The following is a 14,436-nucleotide window of genomic DNA, read 5'->3' on the forward strand; positions in this document are numbered from 1 at the left end:
AAAGTAATCCAAGAATTCTTTTAAATTTCTTTTGTAATTTATATTTGCAATTTCTTTTATATCTGCATTTATGTGCTTTAGTATTTTATTTGTATTAAAAGAAGAGAGTGTGAGGAATTGTTTTAGGGAGAGGGTGTTAGAGAAGATTTCGGATGGACTAGAAAGTGTACAAGGTTGGTGGAAACATAATTCAAAAGTTATCCTGAGCTGTGTAATCGAGGTGATTGGTGAGACATCTGGAAAGATTAGAGAGCAGGAGGAGGGTTGGTGGTGGAATAATAATGTACAAGTGGCAGTGACAGCTAAGAGGAAGGCAAAGCAGAAGTGGGATGAGTCGAGAGTGGAAGAGGACAGAGAGGTGTACAGAGAGAGAAAGCAAGAAGCCAAGAGAGTTGTGGCACAGGCAAAGGCCATGGCATATCAAGATCTGTATGATCAATTAGAAACAAAGGAAGGACAGAGAAAAATTTACCAACTAGCGAAATGTAGAAATAAAGCAGCAAAGGACATCTTGCATGTGAGGCAGATCAAAGACGCTGAAGGAAGAGTATTATGGAGGGATGTGGACATAAGAAACAGATGGAGAATATACTTTGAGGGACTTTTGAATGAGGAAAATGCAAGGACTCACAGAGAATATGGGCAGCCTTCTGAGGGGATGGTGCAGAACATCAGTAGAGTGGAAGTGACGGAGGCCATGAAGAGGATGAGGAATGGAAAATCAGTGGGCCCGACAGGATTCCAGTGGAGGCATGGAAGGCACTGGGGGAAGAGGGAATTGACCTGTTCATGAAAGTTTGCCAACAGGAAAATATACCTGAGGAATGGAGGGAGAGTACTCTTGTCCCCATCTACAAGGGTAAAGGGGATGCACAAGACTGTAAAAATTACAGAGGAATAAAGTTGATGTCCCACACAATGAAAATCCTAGAAAGGGTTCTTGATGGAAGATTGAGGAAGGAGGTGGATATTGCAAAGGTACAATTTGGCTTCATGCCTGGTAGATCAACAGATGCTATCTTTGGGTTTCGGCAGATGATGGAAAAGTTTCAAGAGAAACAACGGGAGCTACATCTGGCATTTATTGATCTGGAGAAAGCATACGATAGAGTGCCAAGGCAAGAAGTCTGGAGGTGTAAGAGGGAGAAGAAGGTTCTGGAGAAATATGTCAGGTTGTTGCGGGAGAAGTACAGAAACGTGAAGACAAGTGTTTGGACCTGTCTTGGACAGACAGAAAGTTTTCAGGTAACAGTTGGCTTGCATCAAAGGTCAGCATTAAGTCTGTTTCTGTTTAACATTGTGATGGAGGACAATGTTGTATGCAGATGACATCTTGCTGTGTGCAGATTCAAGAGAAGAAGGGGGAACTAAACTGGAAAGATGGAGAAAAGTACTGGAAGAGTGAGGTATGAGACTGAGCAGAAGTAAGACAGAGTATATGTGTTGCACAGTGGGCAGCGGCCAGGAGACAGATCTGGAGCTGGAAGGAAATGTCATCAGGAAGGTGAGGAACTTTAGATACTTAGGTTCAACAGTGGAAGAAGATGGAGGAGCTGAGAAGGAAGTGGGATGCAGGATACAAGCGGGTTGGAGGAACTGGAGGGAGATGGCTGAAGTGTTATGCGATAAAAGGGTGTCGATCAATCTGAAAGGCAAAATCTATAGGACAGTAGTGAGGCCAGCTATGATGTATGCTATAGAAACTGTGGCCCTGAAGAAAAATAACATCAGCAGGATGGAAGTAGCAGAGATGAGAATGCTTAGGTGGATTTGCGGTGTGACCAGAAAGGATCGTCTGAGAAATGACTATGTGAGGGGAACAGTGAAAGTTATGAACTTAGGAGTGAAGATACAGGAGGCAAGGTTGAGATGGTTTGGTCATGTGATGAGGAGGGAGAATGAATATGTGGGAAGAAGGGTCATGCAGATGGATGTGCAAGGAAGGAGGAAGTGGACAACCAAAGAAGAGATGGGGGAGCTGATAGAAGAGGACTTGAGGATGAAGAACTGGATGTGGTGACAGCCCAAGACAGGAGGATGTGGAGGAGACTCATCATCAACAGTCCCCACTTAAATGGGAGAAGCTGCAGAAGAAGAAGTATTTTATTTGTATTGGATCTTATTTTGTATATATCATTTTCTAGGTATACAAATTTTTCCCAGCTTTCTCTGTTTCTTTCTGGTTTCTCTTTTGACTGTTGTCCATATTTTTATATATATATATATATATATATATATATATTGAATTTCATCTTGTTTTTTCTTACTTATCCATCTTTTAAAGGCCAGCTTTTTATTTTCAATTATTGAATTTATTTCATTGTCCCATATGTGTACTTTGTTTTATTTTTATGATATTTTTTGTGCATCCCTAGACTTTCATATACTGCTAATGCAATAATTTCTTTTATATTATTCCATTGTTTCTCAATGTGTTCATTTTCTTGTATTTTTTCTATAGTATAATTATAGTATATTTATTATGTATATTTTAATTTGTATATGTATCTTGGTAGCACATCTTTCAAGCATGTGGTGGTACTAATAAGGGTATAACATTCAAAGACTTGTTGTGTGGTTTGGTGCTACTTACAAGAGGCAAGAGAGAAGAGAAAGTTAAATGTAAGTACCTAATGGAACAGTTTACAACATTTAAGTTTGTTTAATGTTTAAATTCCTTATCGAATGTTATCCAAATGTGAGAGTATTTGGAATAAAATCTTTACATTTCCTAAGCTTTAAGCTCAGCATTTATCATGGCCAGATAATGGCTTCTAAAAATTTCATTATATGGATGGTTAAGGCCATCCGACTGAGAATTCTGCCAATTGTGTTTATTATTTTCAGGCCAGTTTGTATGTGTTGCAAGATGAAAAACTTCAATTTCCTGCAAAGAAAACCCTCTCATCTCCATATGAGATGGGCTAACTCATCTTCATTTGAAAAGACATTAGAAAATTTCTTGCATCTTAGACAAGACTCAAACCCATGTCTTTCCATCTGGAGAACATCATTGTTATCAACTGAACTATGGAGGCTCTTTAGAATTAAAATCTTGAAATACATTTACTTTTTTGAGTAATTTGGAAGTTTGCTAAAAATTGAATACATACACAGTAGTTTGTTCTAGGATATTGATTTCTAATTTTTTTTTATTAAGATATTTGGTAAGTCCTTAGCATTTTAGTTGTTGTCATTGCAATATACTTCCCATGAACTAAAACAGAAACAGTAAATATGTACAGTCCATTAATGAAATCACATATACAGCAAAAGAGAGTGAAAATATATGTGGCTGCATACTTCTACTAATTCTATTTATGTATATAATACAGTTTATTAGTGTATAACATGGAATATACTTTTAGATATGTGGCTTCCTTTGTATTATTAAAGATAGGTTATTGGCATTTAACTATCTAACCACATACTACAAATGATATCTATGAAAACATTAGGATTAAATTAACATGATTGTATATCAGATTGGATGACTATAAAGACTACTTCATGTTTTACGTCAGCACAATGAACACTTCTTCAGTTGCCATCAAAACGGAAGAAATTATCCACTTCTCTTTTTCACATTTCATGTGGAATGCCAAAAAATGGATAATTTGAAATGATCAGATGCCATAAGAAGGTGACAGTTTCTTGGAATACATGTTAAATATTCCATTAATGGATGATAACAAAATGGTACATGAAAAAAGAACAGTAAATTGCAACTAATAAAGGTTAGAGGGGTGCTTAAGGGTCAAAGCTGTATAACTTAGAGGAGACCTCCACATAGCCTTTAAAGGAATGTGGAGAACCGACCAGGGCTTCTGACCTAATGTCCAATCCTCACCTTCTCGTGGTCTACCCTGTTGGGTATCTATTTGGATACTGAACGAACTAGGATGGGCTGGCAATTTGGGATTTAGCCGACCAAATTGTATTCTTATTGGCTTAAACCAAAATACAAAATGATGGTACAGCATGAAAAAATTTAATGCCGGCTGGGGTGTCGCCTGGTTAAACAAGGCCCCCGTTGTTTTCGGCAGAGAACCAGGGCGAATAGCGAAAAGTCAGCTACTGGAACAAATCTGAAAACATATCCCAACTCAACATCAGTTAAAGACTGGTACTATCAACATAAGAAGCCTGAATTGCAAAGAAATGGAGATAGCTGAGGAATTAGGATAAGTACCAGATCGACATAATAGGGTTGACTGAAACAAAAAAAACAAAACTGGTGAGATCTTTCTGAGCAATAAATACAAAATGTTATATTCTGGCAATTACAATCAAGGAAAAAAAGGAGTAGCCATTGTATTCAACACAAAATACGAGGCTAATCTTCTTGAATGGCAGGCAGTCTCAAGTAGAGTGATGTGGACAAATATCAGAATTGGGAACTGTACAATGAGACTTATTTGTGCCTATGGTCCAACAGAAGGTTCTACTAAGTAAGAAGTGGAGGAAGTTTTTGATGCTTTAGAACAAGCAACTGACATAATGAAAATGGAAAAGTTGGTCCTTGTTGGGGATCTAAATAGCAGAGTAGGAAATGATTGTCAGACATACAAAGATATTTTGGGAAAATTTGGAGAAAAGAGCAAAGCTAATAATAATGGCAAATATCTGTTGGATTTCTGCTCAGTACATGGACTGGTTATTACTAACACAATGTTCCAACATAAAAATGTGCGCAAATTCACATGGAGAGAAGAGGCAAGAAATGAGAAAAGTCTCATTGACTATGTTATTGTTAATAGTGATGTTTTCTCCCTGCTGCAGGACACCAGAGTGTACAGAGGATTTGAAATTCGAAGTGATCACTATTTAGTCTTGAGCAGGATAAAATTGAATTTTATATTGAAAAGAAGAACATGTAAAAAAGTTTTAAAGCGAATAAAAGTTGAGCAGCTCTCAAATGTGAACTGTAGACTAAATCGCACAAAGATTATTGAAGAAAAAGTGAAAGAGTTTGAGAACAGGAACCAACCTTGGAGATTCAGTGGCAAGCCCTGAAGAAAACCCTGGTTGCGTCAGTTAGAGAGGCATGTGGTGAAGTTGTCTGCAAGGATAGAAAAATTAGATCTCCATGGTGGTCACAGGAAGTTAAAGAGGCAGTGAAGGAAAAGAAGAAAGCATATCAAAAGTTCCTGTCAAATAAGTCAGCTTGTGCTCTTAGAGAATACAGAGACAAATGTAAGAAAGCTAAACAAAAGTCATGGGAGGACTTTGGCAAGAACATAGAAAATAAATATCAAGAAGGTGGCAAAATATTCTGGAGGTTGTTGAAGAAGCTTAGAAATAGAAGAAAGAGTGCTGTAAAAGGAGTTAGAGATGATAAAGCTGACATGAAAATGGGAGAAAAAGATATCCTTGAAGTATAGAGTAATTACTTCAAAAAATTGCTAAATGAAACAAGCAGTGATAGCACAGTGGTAAAAAACACTCAACAGGCATACAGTCAGGAATACGTATCCATACTTGAAGTAGAAGAAGCCATCAAAGGCTTGAAATGTGGAAAGGCAACAGGAGTAGATGATATTTGACCAGAAATGCTGAAGTATGGTGGTATAAAATTCTTACAGTGGCTGCACTGCATAGTTCCGAATGCCTGGACAGAGGGATGAATCCCGATAATTGGAGTAGAGCTCTCATAGTACCCATATATAAAAAGGGAAATAAAACTGAATGTGAGAATTACAGAGGTATTTCCCTACTGAGTGTTCCTGGTAAGATTTATGCAAGTATACTTGAGAAACAGTTGAGAAGAATTGTGGAAGAAAAGTTTGGCGAAGAACAAGCTGGATTCTGGTCAAATAGAGGCTGTTAGGGTCAGATCTTCACTTTACGACAAATAGTGGGGAAATCATGGGAATATAACAAAGATCTGTATTTAAGTTTTGTCGATTTGGAAAAGGCATATGACAAGGTGCCAAGAGAGAAGCTATTCAATATGCTACATTTATATGGTGTCAATGGAGCATTATATCAAGCAGTACTTGGTCTTTATTTGAGTTGTAAGTCAGCAGTTAGAATTGAAGGAAGTACAGGAAGATGGTTTAATGTTAAATCTGGTGTGAGACAAGGGTGTACATTATCCCCTCTGTTATTCATTATCTATATGGATCACATTATGAAGGAAAGTGGTATTAAACATGATATCAAAATTGGAGATGTTAATGTCAGCTCTTTGCTTTATGCGGATGATGCTATATTTCTAAATAAATCTGCTACAAATCTACAAGATTCGCTACAAATCTACAAGATTGAATAACTGTTGTAATAGATATGGTATGAAGGTCAGCAATAAAACAACAAAGACAACGAAAATAGGCAGAATCGTTGAAAATGTCAAGTGTGTTGTGAACGGAGAACCTGTGGAACAAGTAAAACATTTCAGCTACTTAGGTATGATTTTTAGTGAAGATGATAAATTAAATATAGAAATAGACAACAGAATCAACAAAGCTGGTATGGTAGAAAGTCAACTGAATAAATTCATATGGAATAAGAGAGAAATTAGTCATCATCATCAAATTCCTGCCATGTACCCTCAAGGGGTGTACAGGATATGATAGTACTACATGAAAAATTTGAAAAATTTCATGCCTCTAATCTTTCTCAGGACTCATATCTGCGGTCTCTAGTCTTTGGTCAAGTGTTTTACCTCTGACCCAGCTCTCAGATCCATAAGTTAAAACACTGTCTTGTTTTAATACAGCTAATTTAGTGTTACAAGTAATTTCTCTCTTTTCATGTAGAAAGAAATTAGTCGGAACACTAAATTAGGTGTATACAAGACAGTGTTCAAACCAGTTTTAACTTATGGATCTGAGAGCTGGGTCAGAAGTAAAACACTTGACCAAAGACTAGAGACTACAGATATGAGTGTCTTGAGAAAGATTAGAGGCGTGAACAGATGGCATCAATGGCAATATATATTAAAAACGAGGATATTAGGACAGAACTTGACATTGCAGCATCCAGGAATGCGTTAGCAGAGCCGATCTCAGGTGGTATGGTCACTTAAACAGAATGGGCGAGGAAAGATTAGCAAAATAAGTGTTCTCTGCCAGGTTGGCAGGAAAACGACCCAGAGGAAGACCAAGATATAGGTAGATTGATTCGGTACAAAGTGCTTTAGACGATAGAAATATAAGATTTCATAATGTTGGCATCTTGACAAGTAACAGACTGATTTGGAGGAAAATTGTAGATAGAAATTTAGTAATGATGTAAATTTTTCATGTAGTACTATCATATCTGTACACCTCTTGAGGGCACATGGCAGGAATTTGATGATGATAAAGGTTAGATTGATCATTTAGTGCAAGGAAGCAGATAAGTCATGACATCTCTTCATGTCATCAGAAAGGAAAAAATTATCCACTTCTCTTTTTCACATTTAATGTGGAATGCTAAAAAGCAGATAAAAAGAGATGTTCTGGAACTTAAAGTCCAAATAGGTTATTATTACATATGAGCACCTCCATGGAGTCCATAGACTCATCGTGGGAGGTCTGTTTCAAAAATTAATTATCAATAATTAATTGATATTTAATACCTGTACAATACCTGTCATATTTCATCTTGAAATCATTCACTAACAAAGCATGTGCAACTGATTGATCTCTTCCGTTCATTCATTGCTCTCCAAGCAAAAAATTTAATCCTCACTCCTCGCTAATCACACTCTTATTCAGTCACATTATTTGCGTGCTGAAATATTTCCTACACATCAATCCTATAAATTCCCTTAAGCAACTTATGTGTCTATCATATCCCATCCTTATCTGTTGATCAACTAGCTTCTGTAGTCAACAACTCTTCAGTCTGTCCTTATATGGAGCATAACACAGACCTGTCACCATCTTGGTCATTGAATATGCTCCACCTCGTTCACAACTGCAAGAAACCTGGGCTACCATATCTGTATGCAGTAATTCAGATGAATCCTTATCAAAGACTTACAAAGAGGAATAATAACTTGTTTATCTGCATGTCAGGATCATACCCACAGAATACTTCCCACAGAATACTGTGTTTAGTGTCAATACTATGCTGTCCTAGACCAGACTTTCGAGGTTTCACATATTCAATGTAGAACTGATGTTCAGAAAGGCCCTGAACTCCCAAAACTCTAATATGCAGAGCTCACACAATTTGTTCTTCTGTTCCCTTCTATTGAACTCTAATACTGTAATCTCTCCTTGACTCAGCTGTGAGTGTGATACAAGCAAGTAAACACACATGCTAATATGATTCGTATTTCAACTGCTGTCACCCAATCTTCTTGTCTCTTCTTATTGATGGCTTTGTAACAAGAATGAAATATACTAAAGTTATGTTTGCTTCATGTTCCTTTAAAACATCTTAATCATTAAGATAAGAATAATCAATAATATTGAACTACTGAATGCATCCAAAATCATGAAATATCTATATTATTTCCATTTAGTTATATTCAATCTCTGTGCAAATGAAGCTGGAACTCATGTCATTAAGGATGATATGGTCAGACTCATACAAGCTTGTGATGGTGGTTTTGTATCTGAAGCTGTTGCCGATTTCTTTAGTGATGTAAGTTTAACACAGGTTCTAGTTTTTCAGTTATGCTTGAAATATGAATAAATGCATTATCATTTGTATTTCTATTTAAGTTTAATGAATGCTTCATTGTCTCAATGGAATCATTAATCATCCACCTGAATGATATGCAAAGAAGAGTATAACAAAAAGAATTCAGTATTTAAAATCCTAATTTACAGCTTACCAAGTTTGTAAACACTTTATATTGATATATTCCACTAAAAAAAAAAAAATTGTGAAAAAATTTAAAATAGGAATTGTTTTCCTGTAGTAATATTTCATTTGACATCTTCAGCATGCCTTCTTGTAGATTGTTTTTTAGAAACTTGGAAGCCTGATTTTGAAAAATAAAAATTTCATTATTTTTTCTCCATTTAGTTTTCACTATAGTAAACTTGTAAGGATCACCAGAAGTGGTCACTTCTTTATAGCTTTGTTGTATGAACATATTAAAAACATCTTTTTAACAACATATGTATATAATATAATGCCACTACATTATGTCATGACAGTGAATTTTAAACTAATCTGATGTCTTCATTTGGTTTCCTTAAGCAAGTGACAAGACTATTCTACATTGATAGGGAATATTCATCTCAGCTTCTACAATCTTGAAACATTACCATAAATTTTTTTCCTCTTAATTTTTCATTAAGTTACACAGTATCTCTTTGCATCGGTATCTAACCAGTATCTTAGCAACATAACAGCTTGGTAGAACTAGCTTGTACCAGAAATATTTTATTTGCTGATAAGCTAGTTGGCTCCAAAAACAATATTTTCTCATATGGTGTGAAATTAAAATCTCACATCCTCTTATTAGCATCATTCAAAGCTAAGAAACTAAAAGGAAGGATTCACTCCATTTCCAGAAAAATTTTGGGTCTCATTTTTTTATCAGCAAGAAACATTATTGAATCCTATCTGTCTAGGACAGGTTGAGTCCCCTCCTAATGAGGGGGTTACTGGAGTATTAATGCAGCCAGTTCGCCACCCCTCTGCTGCATCCCCCTAAGGGCGATATTCATGACTGTATCAGTGTGTGTTCATGGGGCCGGTTTGCCATCTTGCGGGATGAAAAACCCCCAGATAAACTGTGGGAATACCTAAGACCAGCTAACTTGGCTATGGCTGAGGAAGATCCTTAAGCTCCTCACGTCCAACGGGAATCGAACCTAGGACACTCCTTCCCCAGGCATATGGTTGCAAAGTGCATAGCCACTCGGCTAATCGCGTGGACCTAATATTGAATAATTCATTATCTAACAAAGAGGATACTACTTATTACCTATGTTCAAAAAATATAAACTCCAAAAATTCAAATAAAAAATCCTGTTTAATTCTTACATATTATGAGAAATAAACTGCTTGGAAAGAAGTCAAACCCCCCCCCCCACACACACACAGGTGAAGTGCATTGTGTTGTGTATTGAGTCACGTGTTTCTAGCTGGTATAAACTGGAGGAATATGAAATGCTCCCAAGTTAGTGCAACTGAACCTGATATGTACCTCCAAGGGGTGTTCAGGTTACTATGACAGCACTACATGATTAAGTTTACAGTATTATTAATGTCCTATAAGCAATTTTCTTCCAAATTAATCTATTACTTATGAGCACTCCAGTATTGTCATATCTAACATTTCGTGCTTCTGAGGCACTTCTGACTGAATCATTCCATCTTCTTCCAACTTTTCTGCTATCTTGGTATCAAATATCTGTTTTGCTAACCTTTTTTCACCCATTCTATTTAAGTGGCCATACCACCTTAGATTAGCTCTGTGGACACATTTATAAATGCTAATGATGTCAAGTTCCTTTCTGATATTTTCATTTTTGATATGATTCTGCCATATTGACAAATTGGGCCATCCAGGTGAACAATCAGTGATACCAAACTGAGATGGAAGCACAGGGAGTCAACTGCAAGTGCTACAGCCATGAACAACCCACCACACTTATCAAACGTGATGTAGGGTGGTGCAAAGGATAATCTGTAAAAACTGCCATTCATTGCCCAACACGTTGAATGGAGTTCTGGGCATCGACTAGAACCTGAATCTGCACAAAAACATTCAGAAGCAAGTTTCATTTACAGCATGGGTTTCATGGTAGGACTGCAATATACAAGCCCCACATTACCCAAACCAACATTCAGTGTTATCTTCTTCAGCAGTGCAAAGAGCATGTACAGTGGGATGTTGAAGGCTTGAAAAGCTGTATTATGGAGCAACAATTCATGCTAAATGAATGGGTGAGGCAGATGTCCCCAGTGAACATCCCTTACCAGAGTGCGTAACCCTAAATATGAAATTCAGAGTTAGCAGTGTGATGGTATAGCCCTGTTTTTCCTGGTTACTATGACAGCATACTAACCACAAACAGAGGTCTGGTTTGGCCTCAGACCTCTGTTTGTGGTGCCATGAACATTGAACTCTGAGAGGTACCTGAACATTCTGGAGAATGCATTGCTTCCTATATACAGAACTGGTCATTGTCTCTTTCAGTAAGACAGTGCACTGTGTCATGAGGTTGCTGCTGTAACTGCATGGTTTGTGGACATGAACATCACTACTACACTTGACTGGCCACCACAGAGCTCTGATCTCAACCCTATTGAACATCTGTGGGATGTTCAATATGGTGAACTGCAATGTTGCATGAGGTCAAGGGACATCCACCTTCCCACAACAGTCCAGGACCTCATTACATTCCTACAGGAAGAATGGTTCAACATTTCCATTGATCACTATCATACTCTTGTGGGAAATATGCCCCACAGGATTGCTACAGTCATTGCAGCGAAAGGAAGTGTACATCTTATTAAGGTGGGCACCAAGGCTATTTGTTTCTCACACACTGTGGTATCCATTTTCTTCTTTCCAAGCAACATGTGTTTAATAAAAACTAAAAAAAAAAAAAAAAAAAACTTAACCCACCTATGGTATTGATGTAATCTACGTTTACAATCTTTTGTTGCCGATAGTTGCTTAGAAAACATAATTCACAGTTATAATACCTCTTTTTGCACTTGTTAGCATAATTTGCTAATAAGGTAAAAAAACAAACTTAAACTATACCTGTAATTTCTCACAGAGACTTGGCTAGGAATCTCAACAGTAACTGTTCACTAACTGAACTATTAGAACTGCATTTTAAACAATTCTTTCCATCATGAGGATGATAGTTGAACATATGTCAGATCTGAACACTGGGTCTCAGAGAATGCCAAACCTGGAATCTTTTTGATCACCTCTACTTCAGAATTTCCTTGCTACACTTTTTTTTTAATACTTATTTGCTGTCTTGATTGCTTTATCAATTCTGATAGCCATTCTCTTGTTGAAAGTTTATTTTTCACTTGGTTTGACTATAATAAATTTAGTAGTAAGACTTATACGTTGGTTAGACATAACTGGTAATTAATTTACGGAATTAACAACGCATATGAAGTATATTAATTAAAGATAACTTTAATGAATCACTTCTATATTTCGGCAATATCACATTGCCATCTTCAGGAACATAAAGATATGGTATGTGTACTAAGGAACTAACAAAGCAAATGAGGAAGAAAGTAAGAAACTAATTTTGTTCCTAAAGTCCTAATGGTGCCCTCTTGCGGGCTAATTTGGTAAACCACATCCTCAACACTTTCTTAGCCAATGGCTATAACCCCAAAAAAATCCAAAAAATACTAAAACCTATAAACCACAACCCCCCTCCACAATAAAGACTACACCAAGTCTATCACTATCCCCTACATCCAGGGCACCTCTGAAAAAATAACTAATATCCTCAAAAAATATGACCTTCCTTCCTGTTACATACCATATAAAAAGTTGGCATCCCTTATCCGCTCTACCAAAGACCAACCACTTCCCCTAGACCTACCTGGTGTATACCAGGTCCCTTGCAGCTGCAAATTGTCCTACTTTGGCCAAACAGGCAGAACAACAAATATCAGGATTTCAGAACACCAAGACTACATCCGGTTTCACCAGTACAGCCGCTCTGGGTTGGCAGACCATGCCTTAGATACCCACCATAAAATTCGTTGGAAGAAAACAAAAATAATCCATTGCAGCAAGTTTAAATACGAAAGATTATTCAAAGAATCTTCAGCAGCTCTAAAAAACGTTCCTAACCTCAACAAATTTGGGTGCATGAAACTGCCCCAAATTTGGGAGACTTTCATTATGAGAACTTCAGCCCAACTGCCAAGACTACCAAATTAGCCCGCAAGAGGGCACCATTAGGACTTTAGGAACAAAATTAGTTTCTTACTTTCTTCCTCATTTGCTTTGTTAGTTCCTTAGTACACATACCATATCTTTATGTTCCTGAAGATGGCAATGTGACATTGCCGAAATATAGAAGTGATTCATTTAAGTTATCTTTAATTAATATACTTCATATGCGTTGTTAATTCCGTAAATTAATTACCAGTTATATAATAAATTTAGTTTAATCCTTTATCCAAGTGTGAGCAAACAAAGTTTGCTCCTGGAAGTATCTTCAAGACTGGGGTAAGGTACTACTACACCGGGCAACTTGTTGCAAAGGTGGAGCAAGCTAACATCACTCCTATCTCAGTATCTCCCATAATGCAAAACACATCTCCTTGTGGATATGTATAATGTTATGCATTAAGGGGAGGGCCACTACCCAGATTAGTTTCGACCTTTATTGAGGTCTCTTCAGTGGGAGCCAGGCCCAGAAGCAATAGCAAGGTCATCTCTACCTATAGGAGTTGCCAAAAGGTGTGCTACCTTTTTATTAAATTACTTTGGATTTAGAGAAAGATGTTAAGTTTATTTTTCACTTGGTTAGACTATAATAAATTTAGTTTAATCCTTTATCCAAGTGTGAGCAAACAAAGTTTGCACCTGAAAGTATCTTCAGGACTGGGGTAAGGTAGTTATTATAGTCTAACCAAGTGAAAAATAAATTTTCAATATCTTTCTCAAAATCCAGAGTAATTTAATAAAAAGGTGACACACCTTTTGGCAACTCCTGTAGGTAGAGATGACCTTGTTATTGCTTCTGCCTGGTATATCCACGTCTGGGCCTGGCTCCCACTGAAGAGACCTCAATAAAGGTCGAAACTAGTCTGGGTAGTTGCCCTCCCCTTAATGCATAACATTATACATATCCACAAGGAGATGTGTTTTGCATTATGGGAGATACTGAGATAGGAGTGATGTTAGCTTGGTCCACCTTTGCAACGAGTTGCCTGGTGTTGTTGCTACCTTACCTCAGTCCTGAAGATACTTTCAGGCGCAAACTTTGTTTGCTCACACTTGGATAAGGGATTAAACTAAATTTATTATAGTCTAACCAAATGAAAAATAAACTTTCAACATCTTTCTCTAAATCCAGAGTAATTTAATAAAAAGGTGGCACACCTTTTGGCAACTCTTATAGGTAAAGATGACCTCGCTATTGCTTTTGCCTGGTATCTCCACGTCTGGGCCTGGCTCCCACTGAAGAGACCTCAATAAAGGTCGAAACTAGTCTGGGTAGTGGCCCTCTCCTTAATGCATAACTCTATACATATCCGCAAGGAGATGTGTTTTGCATTATGGAGATACTGAGATAGGAGTGATGTTAGCTTGGTCCACCTTTGCAACAAGTTGCCCGATGTTGTACCTTACCCCAGTCCTGAAGATACTTTCAGGTGCAAACTTTGTTTGCTCACACTTGGATAAAGGATTAAACTAAATTTATTACATTCTCTTGTCTTTGATTCTTAATTTAAACATCCAAACTGAAGTTATCTTCCTTGGGCACTTCAGTGTTTACTATTATCTTCACTGGGCATCTATAGATGCCGTATGGTCACTCC

General features: G+C 37.1%; 1 protein-coding gene across 2 annotated transcripts in view; it reads left to right on the plus strand.

Moving 5' to 3' along the window:
* Positions 1–14,436, plus strand: part of Usp32 (Ubiquitin specific protease 32) — an 808,142-nt gene that overhangs the window by 83,568 nt on the left and 710,138 nt on the right. For both annotated transcript variants that reach the window (XM_090413901.1, XM_090413902.1), the window contains exons 3-4: positions 2,517–2,622; positions 8,459–8,580. In XM_090413901.1, the coding sequence (XP_090270027.1) occupies positions 2,517–2,622; positions 8,459–8,580 (228 nt within the window). The remainder of the gene's footprint in view (positions 1–2,516; positions 2,623–8,458; positions 8,581–14,436) is intronic.

The sequence above is a fragment of the Typopeltis vanoorti genome, chromosome 24, assembly GCF_054136105.1.
Source record: "Typopeltis vanoorti isolate ZY-2024b chromosome 24, IOZ_Tvanoo_1.0, whole genome shotgun sequence".
NCBI lineage: Eukaryota > Metazoa > Arthropoda > Arachnida > Uropygi > Thelyphonidae > Typopeltis > Typopeltis vanoorti.